The sequence below is a fragment of the Aphis gossypii genome, unplaced genomic scaffold (genome assembly GCF_020184175.1).
Source record: "Aphis gossypii isolate Hap1 unplaced genomic scaffold, ASM2018417v2 Contig00831, whole genome shotgun sequence".
Classification (NCBI taxonomy): Eukaryota; Metazoa; Arthropoda; class Insecta; order Hemiptera; family Aphididae; genus Aphis; species Aphis gossypii.
This window is the reverse complement of record NW_026083305.1, coordinates 30,608-43,735: the sequence shown is the minus strand read 5'-3', so window position 1 is coordinate 43,735 and position 13,128 is coordinate 30,608. Positions and strand designations below refer to the sequence as shown.

General features: G+C 31.3%; 1 protein-coding gene across 1 annotated transcript; it reads left to right on the top strand.

Annotated features, from left to right (window-relative positions):
- Positions 1-768: 768 nt before the first annotated feature.
- On the top strand, positions 769-7,532 carry LOC126555388 (zinc finger MYM-type protein 1-like). Its single transcript, XM_050210317.1, has 4 exons — positions 769-824; positions 3,888-5,134; positions 5,749-5,937; positions 7,357-7,532. Exons 1-4 carry the CDS (start codon positions 769-771, stop codon positions 7,530-7,532), a joined length of 1,668 nt encoding a protein of 555 aa, XP_050066274.1.
- Positions 7,533-13,128: the final 5,596 nt, after the last annotated feature.

The following is a 13,128-nucleotide window of genomic DNA, read 5'->3' as shown; positions in this document are numbered from 1 at the left end:
TGCTCCAAACATTAGGCGTTAGTACATCATAATAGCGTAAGCCTCAATTTTCCATATATGCTTTTGTTTAGGGTTTTATAGTACTCCACTCTTTAACCGAAAACGTTATGGAAAATTTTAATTCATTGTAACGTTCTTCAGATTCGGAAGCTTCGTTGCTATCATCCATTTCCGAATGAAAAACATCTAAGAATAAATTTAATTCGTGTAGAATTTTAAAATGAAATTTGTGTCAATAAAATATTTAAACATTTAATACAAAAATATCGAAATTGTATTTACTTAAATTACTGTCTATTGTATCTCTTGTTATCGAGTGGTCATCATTTTTTGATGGAGAACTAGATGACTTTACACCCAATTTTTGGAATAATCCACCTTTACTTAGAGCTACACGTAGTCGTACAGATTCTGGCGTTACTTTACCTGTTTTACTGGAACCCTGGACCTGTGTTGCAATATTTTGCAACACATCTGCAGTTGTACTTACTATTTCTGTTATTAAAATTGAAATTGTATACACCAAAATGTTTTGAAGAAAAACAATAATTTAAAAAGTAATAACTTTTAAAAAAAATATTTTAATTTTAACAAGTACCTATTAAATAATTCCTAACCTAACCGATCCGAACGACGCAAGTGCATCACGCCATACTTTGTGTCAATCGATATCCAAAATAACTACTATTTTTTTTTGTGGCTCAACATCACCACGCCATGATGGGCTAAACGTCGACGACGGGCCCGAGGTCGGGTAACACTACAACCATGTGGCTACCGCTCCAGCTGACATCACCATCGTCAACAGCATGTGTCATTCCGTCGTAAATATGAACTGTCCCCTGTCCTCCCTCTTTTTTTTGTAAACGCACGATAATTTTATATTATACGTTGCAAGACGCGAGGCGCTACTTTCCTCCTAAGTCCTCGCCAAACCACTCAAAATGCCCGGTAACCCAGTGGTGACCACCACGAGTAACGTGGTGTGTCGATCCCCGTGGGCCGAACGTTTTGAGTGATTTGGGTATGGGACAACGGTATTTTTATTTTTACAATGTGTTTCTGCACTTTTCATGTACCAAATCTTTGTAATCGATTATTTTTAAAATATATATCAAAAAAACATAATTTATCTAAGTTACCATGTAATACACAATCATATGATTACCCAAAACTTTCTTTTAACATTATTTATTTTTTCTCTTATTTTATAATCAATCTTCGACATTCACGTTGTCGATGCGTGTTCTAAAATTTGCAAGTTCCTCCGACCGGGCCTCGGACCTACACGCGGTGCGGCTTACAGGTCGCAGCCAAAGTGTCCCCTTTTAGTTGTGGGTAGTATTCTGTTATAAAAATTACAGGATCTTACAAAATGTATGACATTTGATCCCCTAGAGTACCAACTAAATTCACTTTCCTTATAGGAGAGTTGTTGAAGTTGAAAATCGAACCTACCTACTCCAAATTTTTTCTTCAAAAAAAAAAAGGGTGATCAAGTGGGTAACACTCTGCTTTACAATAGGTATTAAGTAAACCTTGGACCTAAAGTAGATCACTATAATGGATATGTTTAATTTGAATGCAATGATAAGTTATATCGTATATGAAAAACAATTCTAAAGGGAGATGATTTGTCAGCCTAGAGTATATATTTTCCAATCTGCTGTGAAAAAGATGATTTATATTTTAATGACCTGACCCCAAAATTAAATGTTGAACAAAAAATTTAAATTTAAACAACTGGTGTGTGTTTCAAGTTTTTATGACTATGAATTTTTAACTATAACAAAAATCTAAAATTATTTGATAATAAATCGTTATTTTACGCTTGAATTAGGATCCCATGTAAAAAATTAAACATGGGATAATTTTTTTTTAAATTTGCTCAACTTTTTTTATAATTATTGTTAGACAAACTATAAAAAAGCCAATAAAAAAAAATTGTGCCTTTGTATTCTTATAATTTTTTTATGACTTTAAGAATAATTTAGAATATTTGTATTAAATTTTCAAGTATTTTGACTCAGCCGAAAAACTTTTATCGACACTTCAAAAAAAAAAAAAAAAAAAAATTGTCTGTAAATAGCTCATAAAAAGTCAAAAAAATTTGAAAATTAAATCATGTAAAGAAAATGCCAATTTAAATAACTGCTGAAATGTTAAATTATCTACGACTTATAAATAAAAATATAGGTATTATAACTGTGTGAGGATGACTGATATATTGTAAACCCTATTATAGGTACTAACTAATTATCAATTTATTGAATTCCTCATTAGTTTGTTATCGAAAGAATTAACTTAAGTGAAAATAATAAAGTATAAATTAAAATTACTTACCTCGACCATCACTTGTAATAATATCATTATTATGCAATAATATTATACTATACTCCGTGCCACGAGAGAGTGCGACTGGGAGGCGACCAAAACGTGTTCATTTCCGCGCATCACAGTGAGCGAACACCACATGGTGGGGGATAATTAGCCTCTGGACGTCGGAGCTAATTCATTTAGATGCGTGTGGCGGTCGCACTCTCTCGATATCTAAAAATTTTGAATCGACATTTGGGATTCTTCCAACCATTTTAATGAATAATATGCAATCAGCAACAAACGTCTTTGCATAATGAGATTCGTAATGGTAAGGTACATGTAAAATATACATGCATTCAAGTGTGTGTGTATCAAAAAAATCAAACAAGAACACCGGAAAATCCCAAAAATAAACAATAACTTTTCGCTTCTCGCTCGTCTCCGCCTAGTATGTCTGTTTGATATTTATTTATAGTTATCATCATGAAAGAAATTATTACAGTTTTTGATAAATAGCAGTAATAAAATAAACAGAATTAATACAAGTATAATAACATTTTAGTACTTTTAGAAAATATTAGAACGTAAAAATAAAAAAAAACTATGAAAATATATTAGGGTCATCTTCAAGATATACTAAAAACTATACCAGTTAAAATGCAATGAGTAATAAAAAAAAAAAAACTGTGTAGAAATGTAAGTATGAAAATAATTAATTTTTAGATAAATATATTTTAAGGAAAATTATTGTTTTTGTAGAACTATAAGTAGGTATTATATATAATATAATAGTTTAATACATTAAAAATTATGCGAAGAATAAACCATTAGAATTAAAATAATTAGGTAATTAGAAAGATCACTTAAAAGGATGTCAGTGCAATATTCGTTTTCTCTCTCTGACCCATGCGCATTGAGCAACATAGATAAAACGCATTTACGGAGAATTATTTTATTATGTGTTTGAAAAATCTTAAGAGTAAATTCACTCATTACAAAAACGATAGAGAATAATATTTTTGAGGGTATTGTTGGCATGGCAAGCAGTGGCGGCGCGTTAGGGTAGACAATGAGACATTGTCTACCCAAAAATATCAAACAATTTAATTTTAAAAATTAGTTGTTTATTGTAATATATGATACCTACCTATATAAGTATTTTATTTCTTCATAATTTTATAAATAAAATGTTATTTTATATTTACACTAATTCGTCTCAACAGTGTCTGTGTGGGTAACGAGTATGACTAATTATATATAGTATAATTTTATTTATATCTTATCTATACCGTAATCGCTCCGTTGTCGCCGTCAAATCGGTCGAGACATATTGAATTGTGTCTCACTATTGATGACGGGCGTATGACATGGTAAACGTGGGACGTAGTGGGGTATTACTAAAATTATATGTATGAAAGAGACATGTCTCAACGTAATATTTTAATAATTTAATTGCATTCCGACTGTGGTTAATAGCACATGTTTAATGTTTATATTTTTTTCTTAATGAAGTGATATACATTTAAAACTTAATATGTCAGATATTATTGATATTATTTTAAATAAAGGTCTTGGTTCTTCTACGAAGAAAAATGCAATTTAAAAGGTAAGAGACCAACGCCACATTTGTCATTAGAATATAAAGAAGCAAAAACTTTAAGAAAATTTCAATTGTCTTGGTATTCAAAATTTAACTGGTTAGCGGGAAGTAGTGAAAGAAATAAATTATACTGTTACATATGTGTCTTGTTCAGAGGAGAGGATGAGTGGAGTATAAATGGTATTCCTAATATTAAAAACTTAGTTCGTAAAGCTGAAAAACACCAAATTTCAAAAAAACACCTAACAAAGAAAGTTTTCATATGCTGGGTAAAAATAGGATTGAACATTCAATATCTGAGAGTCGTCGGTATAACTGCAATTAATCATAATAAACAAGTGGACATAAACAGAAAGATATTAGCTCGTTTAATCGATGTAGTTTGTTTTTTAGGAAAACAAGAATTGGCATTCCGTGGACATCGCGAGAATGAAGGTTCTTTAAATAAAGGGAATTATTGTGAAATTTTAGATTTACTTGCTAAAGAAGAGCAATTTATAAGAGAACACTTTTTGACAAATTCTGTTTTTAAAGGAACTTCACACGACATACAAAATGACTTGATCCATTGCGTAACTACGGTATTAAATTCTCATATTTTAAAAGAACTACAAATTACAAATTTTATATCAATACAAACCGATGAAACTACGGACGTATCATGCCAATCTCAAATGAGTTTAATTTTTCGTTATATTATTGACAATAAGATCGAAGAAAGATTTATAGGATTTTTCGATGTTTCTAAAAATAAGACTGCAGCTGGCTTATCCGAAGTAATTCTAAATGAACTTTCTAAGTGGAATATTGGTCAAAAAGTTGTGTGTCAAACATATGACGGTGCTTCTGTTATGGCTGGTGAAAAAAATGGGGTGCAGTCAATTATACAAAATATTTATCCAATGGCTATTTTTATACATTGTTACGCTTATCAATTGAATTTAGTTCTACTTCATGGCGCAAAAACAATAAAAGATGTTAAATTATTCATAGCAAACCTTACTATGTTCCACACATTTTTTAGTAGATCTTCTAAAAGAAGTGTCTTATTAAGAGAACAAGGATTTAAATTACCAAATCAATGTAATACTCGTTGGAATTATCATTCAAGAGCTGCTTTAACAATAAAAACTCATTTCAATGAACTAAAAAATGCCGTATCTCATGTAGTTGATGACCCTGGCTGGGATTCTACTTCTGTTTGTACTGCATCTGGTATATTGAGTATTATGAACAATCGAAAATTTGTTTACTTGTTGGTACTTTTTAGTAAAATATTTATATTTACTGATCACACATTTTGTATTCTACAAAATAAATCAACTTCTGATATTAAATATTGTGTTAACGAAATTAAAAGTCTTACTTCGCGGTTAAAAGATTTGAGAAATGAAACTTCCATACACGATATCATAAAATGTTCCATTGAATTAAACGCAGATTTAAAGTATACAAATGAGGAACAAGCTACTTTACGTCGACTTACGTTTGAAATTATTGATTCATTAATTGTTCAAATAGATATTAGATTTAAAGATTTTGAAAAACTAGAATTTGTTGAAATAATAAATGAAAAAATGTTTGCATCATATAAAGTTCATTTTCCAGAAGAAAAATTAAGACAACTTTTTAAATACTATCCAGATATTTTTGATAAAGATCGTTTAAAAAATGAACTTTACATAATATATGCAGATCCATTGAAATACTTCGCTCCTTTGGAATTTATTGATTATATATTTAAAAGTAAGAACATAAAACATTTCTTAAATATTTTTACTAATTTTTCAAATGAATTATAATTATAATAATTGTAAATATTATTTTAGATGAGCTTCAAGAAGTATATCAAGAAGTCACCAAACTTATTCAATTAGTATTAACTATTCCTGCAACAACAGCCTCAAGTGAAAGATCCATGAGTACTTTAAAACGTATCAAATCCTTTTTAAGAAATTCAATGACAAATGATAGGCTTTCATCTTTGTCTACTTTAGCTATCAAAAAAAAAATGTTAGGTGAATTATCAAAAGATCCAACATTTATAAACAATGTAATAGATGTGTTCGCAACAAAACAAAATCGGCGAATTGATTTAAATTATATTCAAATATAGTTATTTTATGTAATTTACTTTTTTTATGATATAACACTATATCTTTGGTTATCTTGTTGTCTATCCTATAAAATTGTTCACGCGCCTCCACTGGTGGCAAGTGACTATAATAACAGTAGGCTGGCTTCTTCGCCTTACTTAAATAAATGAATGAGCTTTATAATAATCAAATATAACAACAATGATAATAAATATATAAGCAGAAAAATGCAAAAAGATTGTATTACAATTTGTTGGCCCTTGTAATAATCCTTATTATTAGTATATAAGTAATATGTATAAGTATGTATGGACTGACATTCGTTGACTTTGATAAAAGTCCATATTATAGGAAAGCCTGTGTTAAGGTCAAAGGTGATGACTAGAATTAGAGTACACCTTGAGATCGTACGGACGTCATCATAACAAGGTGACTCCGGATAGCATAAATAGGAATGTGTTAGACAATCTCGGGGAGTCGAATACGAGAGACGACGAGAGTATGTACTTCTAAATCCAGAACAGACGTTTGTTATGTTTTAATAAATAAATACTTTGAATATTACAAACAATTGTGTATTTTATTATACATCTAATTCTATTTCGAGTGCTGAAGCGGACACGTCACAACACCCTACAACGGCGTAACCAAGATAAGTATAATTATAAAAATAAGGACCACACGGCACAACTACAATATAAGTGAATATAATACAAAAATGGTAACTAAAAGTAAATAATATAAATAAATGACATAATTTAATAATAATAATACAGGCCTTATAGCGGCACAGTGAATACAATAAAATAATACAAGAAAAATATGTGGCCCATACGGCACACAATAAATAAATAATAGGTATACATTTTTAATAATAATTAGCCTTTGACGGCTAGGCCCGTCGGCCTTTAAACAGTGAAAACAAACAAATATAGTCGACCAATACTCACATGTGATTGTGATTGATGGCGGATTTTATCCCAATGCGACCGCACCAGAAACTGTGACGACAATTGCCTAAGACGGCACACCGCAGTGTTATAAACAAAATGTCACAGTCCAGTACGTGCGACCACCAAGTCACAATCACCAACGAAGAGAAAAAAATCTTTTTCTGCAGCCCAAACGATGACACGATTGACAAAACAACGTTATTCACAGGCGACCGCTGGCAAACTAAAAAATCAATGACAGTTAGACGCTGGACAATATCAAATTTCTTCGAACGATACTTTACCAGACGGACGACTTACAAAACGAAGAGGTGACGACAACGTGTTTTTCAATAAGAAAATGGCTGCAGACACAGGAACTTCATGTTTCAAGTGTTCATCACTTTAGTTGATGTGCACACCACGAAAAAGAAAACACGAGAGAGCGACGGTTCCGACGACATTCTACACGAAGGCTATGCCGCTGGACACCACAAAATGAAGATAAGTGCTTCAGTGCCACCACACAAAACTGAAAAAACACACGAACTTAATAAAACTTGTGGCACTGAGAGCATGACTTAAACTTTTACTGAAAACATAACCGATAAAATTGAAAACGTAAAACAAAACGAACATTTCCGTGCGACGATAACAGCGCGATTACGTACCCGGTAGGTCGCACACGGAGGCTTAAGGCTCGGTCAAACAGAACGCGGGCTGACCGCACTACCCGCTGAAGGCACTGTATTACCTTTGATTGCGTCATCGTGGTTAAAAATAGCGCGGGCTACCGCGGCGGACTGCTGTCGATCGCAGCGAGCAGCAATTAACAGTGATCGCGGCGGTCAAAAATTATTTGATTATAATATTATACACAATTTTAATTAAATACAATATTTTAATTTAAAATTATTCGTTTATTTATTTTATTAATTATAATATAGTATGGCAGATGAGACTGAATAGTTAATTGATCTTGTACATAACTATCCATATTTATATGATACCAGTCATTGTGAATACAAAAACATTGTGACAAAAGTAGAGAAATGGAATGAAATTGCCGGAATACTCAATCTTTCAAGTAAGTAAAAATAGTTTACAAATTATAATTATTATCAAAATAATAAAGTAGAAAACGTTTTGGTTTCAATTTTTCAGTAGTATATTAATTGATTAACAATATAATTATATTATTACTTATTACACTAATTATTATTACTATTACTATTAGATACTATACTTGTTAAGTAACTAGAAAATTTTTTTAGAAAAAACTCAATAATAAATTTAATTATGTAAATAATTGAAATAATTAAGGAAATTTTATCTAATAGAAGTGGCTACATTACTAGATCTCTCTCTTACTCGTTGAGTGTTTGAAAATGCGTTATCCGCAGGCAAAATATTCTCTTCTTCTGACTCATCTGTGTTTGCAATTGTAGAGGTACTTCTAAGATAATTGTGTAAGCAACAAGCTGCCTTGACAACATGTTCTGTAGTATTTACATCCAACTCAATAGGTCAAAAAAAAACTCGCCATTTTTGAGCTAAAATACTAAAGACATTTTCGACTACACGCCGTGCTCTACTAAGTCGTTTATTGAACACTATTTTTGCTTCGTCTTGTGCAACTACAGTTCTCGGAAAGGGGCGCATTAAAAAAGTTTCCAGTTTAAAACCTTCATCTCCGACGAAAACATGAGGGAGAGGTGTGGTTGTTCCAGGTAAAGGTTTTGGTTGTAAAATAGTTTTGCCTCGTATAAACTCACGATAAAATGAGGAATTTTCAAAAATACTGCTTTCACTATGACGACCATAACTACCTATATCGACAATTAAAAACTTGTAATCGGGATCTACTATTCCAAGCAAAACAATTGAAAAAAAATTCTTGTAACAAAAAAAATTTGATCCGGTCTTAGGAGGACATTTTATTCTAACGTGTTTTCCGTCAATGCTGCCAATACAGTTAGGAAAATTCCAACGCTCTCTGAATCCAATTTCTGATTGTTTCCATGCCTCTTCCGTAGGTGTAGCCAAATATAATGGTTGTAAAACATTCCTTAGTTCTGTTCATACTTCTTTCACAATACTAGAGACAGTAGTGCGTTCGACTCTGAAAGAAAATGCTATGGTATGGTGCGAGTCTCCTGTTGACAAATATCTGAAATAACAAGTAAATTGTACATTTCGGTTTCTCCAAGGGGCATTAAATGGGGGGGGGATGACCTTTTTCTAGTATAGAGATTAATAAAAATAAAAATAATAATAAAGTATTTATATTTAAATTGTATTATATATATATTTGAACTTTGTTTTAATTGACAGGTGAAGCTGTGAAGCACAAATGGAAGAATCTACGTGATTCGTATATTAAATATATTAAGTTTTTAAAGGGATCTACCGGATCTGCTAGGAAATACCAAAATTGGCCATGGGCAGCTCATTTAAAATTTTTGAAAGACACAGTAGTACCTAGAGCGACTACTTCAAATGTATCACAGACCCATGAAATATCACACGTTGATGAAACTTACGAGCAGGATGACACGGTAGATAACGAATTTATTGATACTTCACCATCTCAAATGCGACCACCTACAAAAACACCTAAAAGGAAAGAAGTTACTGGAGACGTGGCTGCGGTAATAACATATCTTCAAAACAAAAAAAAAAGTAAAACTGATACAAAACCTGATCACATAGATAATCTGTTTTTGTCATATGCACACACTTTTAAAATATTTTCGCCAAGAACACAAGCCATTCTTAAAATGGAGATATCGCAGTTGTTTGGACGAGCTGAACTCAACGAAGTTGACGTTTTAACTCCATCCTCTCCAGTGTTCTCAACAACTTCGTCTTATTCGGATAATAACTCAAATGTGGCTGATAATTTCACTGGTAATACCATCCAATCACTCAACTATTCAAACCTAGAACTAAGTACCGACACACCAATCTCGTCGCCACTCGGATTATACCAGGTTTCTCAGTCAACCAGAGATATATACGAAAACGCGGCAATGTTCATTGATACACAACCAAATAACACTCAGACACAGTAAAAAATTTTAAAATATACTAAATACTACTTTACACCACAGGATTGATTCATTTTTATTAATTTTTAATTTTTATTAATATTGAAGACTACTTTTTCATTTTTATAAATATTAAATACTACTTTTTCATTTTTATAAATATTAAATACTACTTTTTCATTTTTATAAATATTAAATACTACTTAATACCACAATATTTTTGTATTTTTATTCCTTATCAAGGTACCTACTTAATTTTATATCAAAAAATCGATTCCTACATCAATTAAAATAAAAACTTATTTTTAGTTCATAATGTGCATATATATTCATAAAAACTTACCTTAAACAAATTGCCAGCCTTTCTTTTGAACAAATAGGCTTTCTCCAGTTTGTGGTGATTTTTGATATCCCCGGTGATACAAGTTCGTGTAATTTCTCGAACTGTTCTCGAGTCATACGGAAATAACTTACAAAACGGTCTTCGTAAGAACTTAATTCTTTGCAGAGGCGATGAAACTCACCAAACTCTTCTCTTCTTTCATTTAATTCATGCACCCTTTTTCTTCTTTTCTTGGTTTTCTTCAGTGCAAGGAAAAGAAGAAGTTCTTCGTCAGAACTGCTACTAGATGTCATTTTTCAGTTTCAAATTAGGTAATTTTAGTCACCATATAGTTAAATAGCTTATACCAGAACGAAAACGGTGTAACAAACGTGTGTAACACAAATGGTGGAACACCAAACAACAGACCACGCTAAATTTCCCGCGCGTTGTTTGACATTACAGATCGCGGCGGGCAGCCCGCGTTCTGTTTGACCGAGCCTTTATCGCCGCCGCCGACAATGACCGCGGTTACGTAACGCACCGCTACGCAACGCGCCGCAACGCATCACATGAAAATGATAAAACGAAACCAAACGAATACAACACAATGACATATGAACGCGAACAGGTGTAATATATCGATTTATCTAAAAAATACTGTTACAAAACAATTTAAACATCATTTAAATTTACTACATTTTTTTATTATTTTAAGAGATGAATATAAAATCAATTAACAATAAAATATAAAACCGATATGTCATATATTCAAAAATAGTATGCTCTTTTTGTAATGGGTGATATTACTCTTGGATTTTTTAAATATTTAAAAAACCGACTCTCGGTAAATGCGTTTTGCCGACGTTGCGCGTGGGTTAGAGAGAGAAAAAAATATTGCGCTGACATTTTCTTAAATATTAAAACTGTATAGTTAAAACCTAATTTATTGCAAAGTGTGAAAAAAGTTAATCCTGGACAGGTTTACAGTTATATCATATTGGAACATAATAAAATTATGTATTTTTTTTATACAGTACAAATTATTTTACATAATGAGAGTATTTACTTTAAAATAACCACCTTTTAAGAGACAATTAATTTTTTTATTTTTGGGGGTGCAGAAGTTAAAATTGGTTTTAGACAAATAAATTTAAGTTACAAATGTCAAATTTGTAGTTACGAATTATTACGAATTGATACCTAATTTGTGAAACCATTTCGAACACTGTACGACGTTTTTCCGAGTTTCGGGTGCTGGAGACAACCGACACTGGCACCCGCAAATAGAAAATGGATTTTGGGCGGATATACCTAGGTTACACATTCCAAATTGTGGCTACAAATTATTACGAATTGGTTACTAATTTTTGAAACCATTTTTTCACCAAAAATTTTACTTTGTGGTGCCAGGGTCAGTGACCTGTTTCCAAAAAAAGTCTACCAAAACAATTATGAAAAAGAAAGAATGTTCAACTCAGGGAATCAGACATTTCGGCACGGCTGTTTCGGTGCTGAAAATTTCGGCGCGTCGTTTTTTTTTTTTTAATTAACTATTACTATTATGAAAAATAATCTTAATAAAATCTTCAATAGTGCAATACTACCAAATATAGCTGTTATTGTGTAACGTAAAAACCGATTATATAGGTAAGATAAAGGTGTAGGTTATTAACCCACATATATTTTAAAAATACAAAATAAATAATATAACAATAAAGTTTTATATGTTTAATAATACATGTAACATGGTTGAAATATATATATTGATACCTGACATTTGTATAATTATCTATTTAAAAAAAATGAATTAATAATACGAGTATACAATTGAAATTTATTTTACAGAAATATTATGAGCGATTCCCTTTAAATATTCCATACAATTTCTCATATTATATTCACTAACTAGTTTATGTAATCGATAATTTAGGTCGCCATATTTTTTTAATTTTTTAGGGGGACTGCCTTCGGCAGTTAGTTGCGCCATAAAAACATCGAGGCTTGTTTGAACCCTTCTTAGGCAATTTATAAATGTCCAAATTGTTGGGCCATATACTCCCATTTCAATATTCAACCTTCTATTTGCTGCTTAGGCATGATTATTTATCCTATTTTCTGAATTTAAGACTATCATATAAATTTCAAATTTCTGGAGGGAAACGCGCATTTCTTCTTCTTCGACCATTACGGTTAATTCGACCTATATAATTATCGTCGATCCATTCTAATAAATTATTTAATTCATCATCAAGATTTTGAGCTAATAAATCAACTTCAAAATCAAGGTCTTCTAGTTTTTTAAATGCTAATGAAATTATCATTTTAACAGTTATAGAAAAACAGCGTCATTGTTATATCGAGTTGTGAGATTTAATGCACCAACTTGCTTTTTAAAATTTTTCGACAAATGAAATAACACCCATATTTTTTAACATTAGGAAATGCTTTTTTTATTGATTTTATGGCCGCTTGTTCATAATCGCATGAAATTGATTTAGGATTTTTAGTTGGTCTTACATTTTTCATATGATCATATGTTACTGATTGTTTATCGAGGATTTAAATATAAACCATGGGCAGTATACCATATAAATATTCAACTAATATTACATACACTTGACTGAATAATGGAGGTGCAACTTTAAATGTACCAACTATGTACCAAACTCTCAAATTTTCCAAAATATCAAGGCTCTTAGATCGAGCAAAAAATAATATTCTATTAGAACCTGGACCACTATTACTTTGTAAAAATATTTCCTCATTACCGTTTGATGGAGAATACATAGTATACGCGGGTGGGATG

Coding starts and splice junctions, on each gene's coding strand:
- LOC126555388 (XM_050210317.1), top strand. CDS start 769: ATGTGGCTACCGCTCCAGCTGACATCACCATCGTCAACAGCATGTGTC. Junction 825..3,887: donor ACAGCATGTGTCATTCCGTC/GTAAATATGAAC, acceptor TTTTAAATAAAG/GTCTTGGTTCTTCTACGAAG. Junction 5,135..5,748: donor TTCTGTTTGTACTGCATCTG/GTATATTGAGTA, acceptor ATATTATTTTAG/ATGAGCTTCAAGAAGTATAT.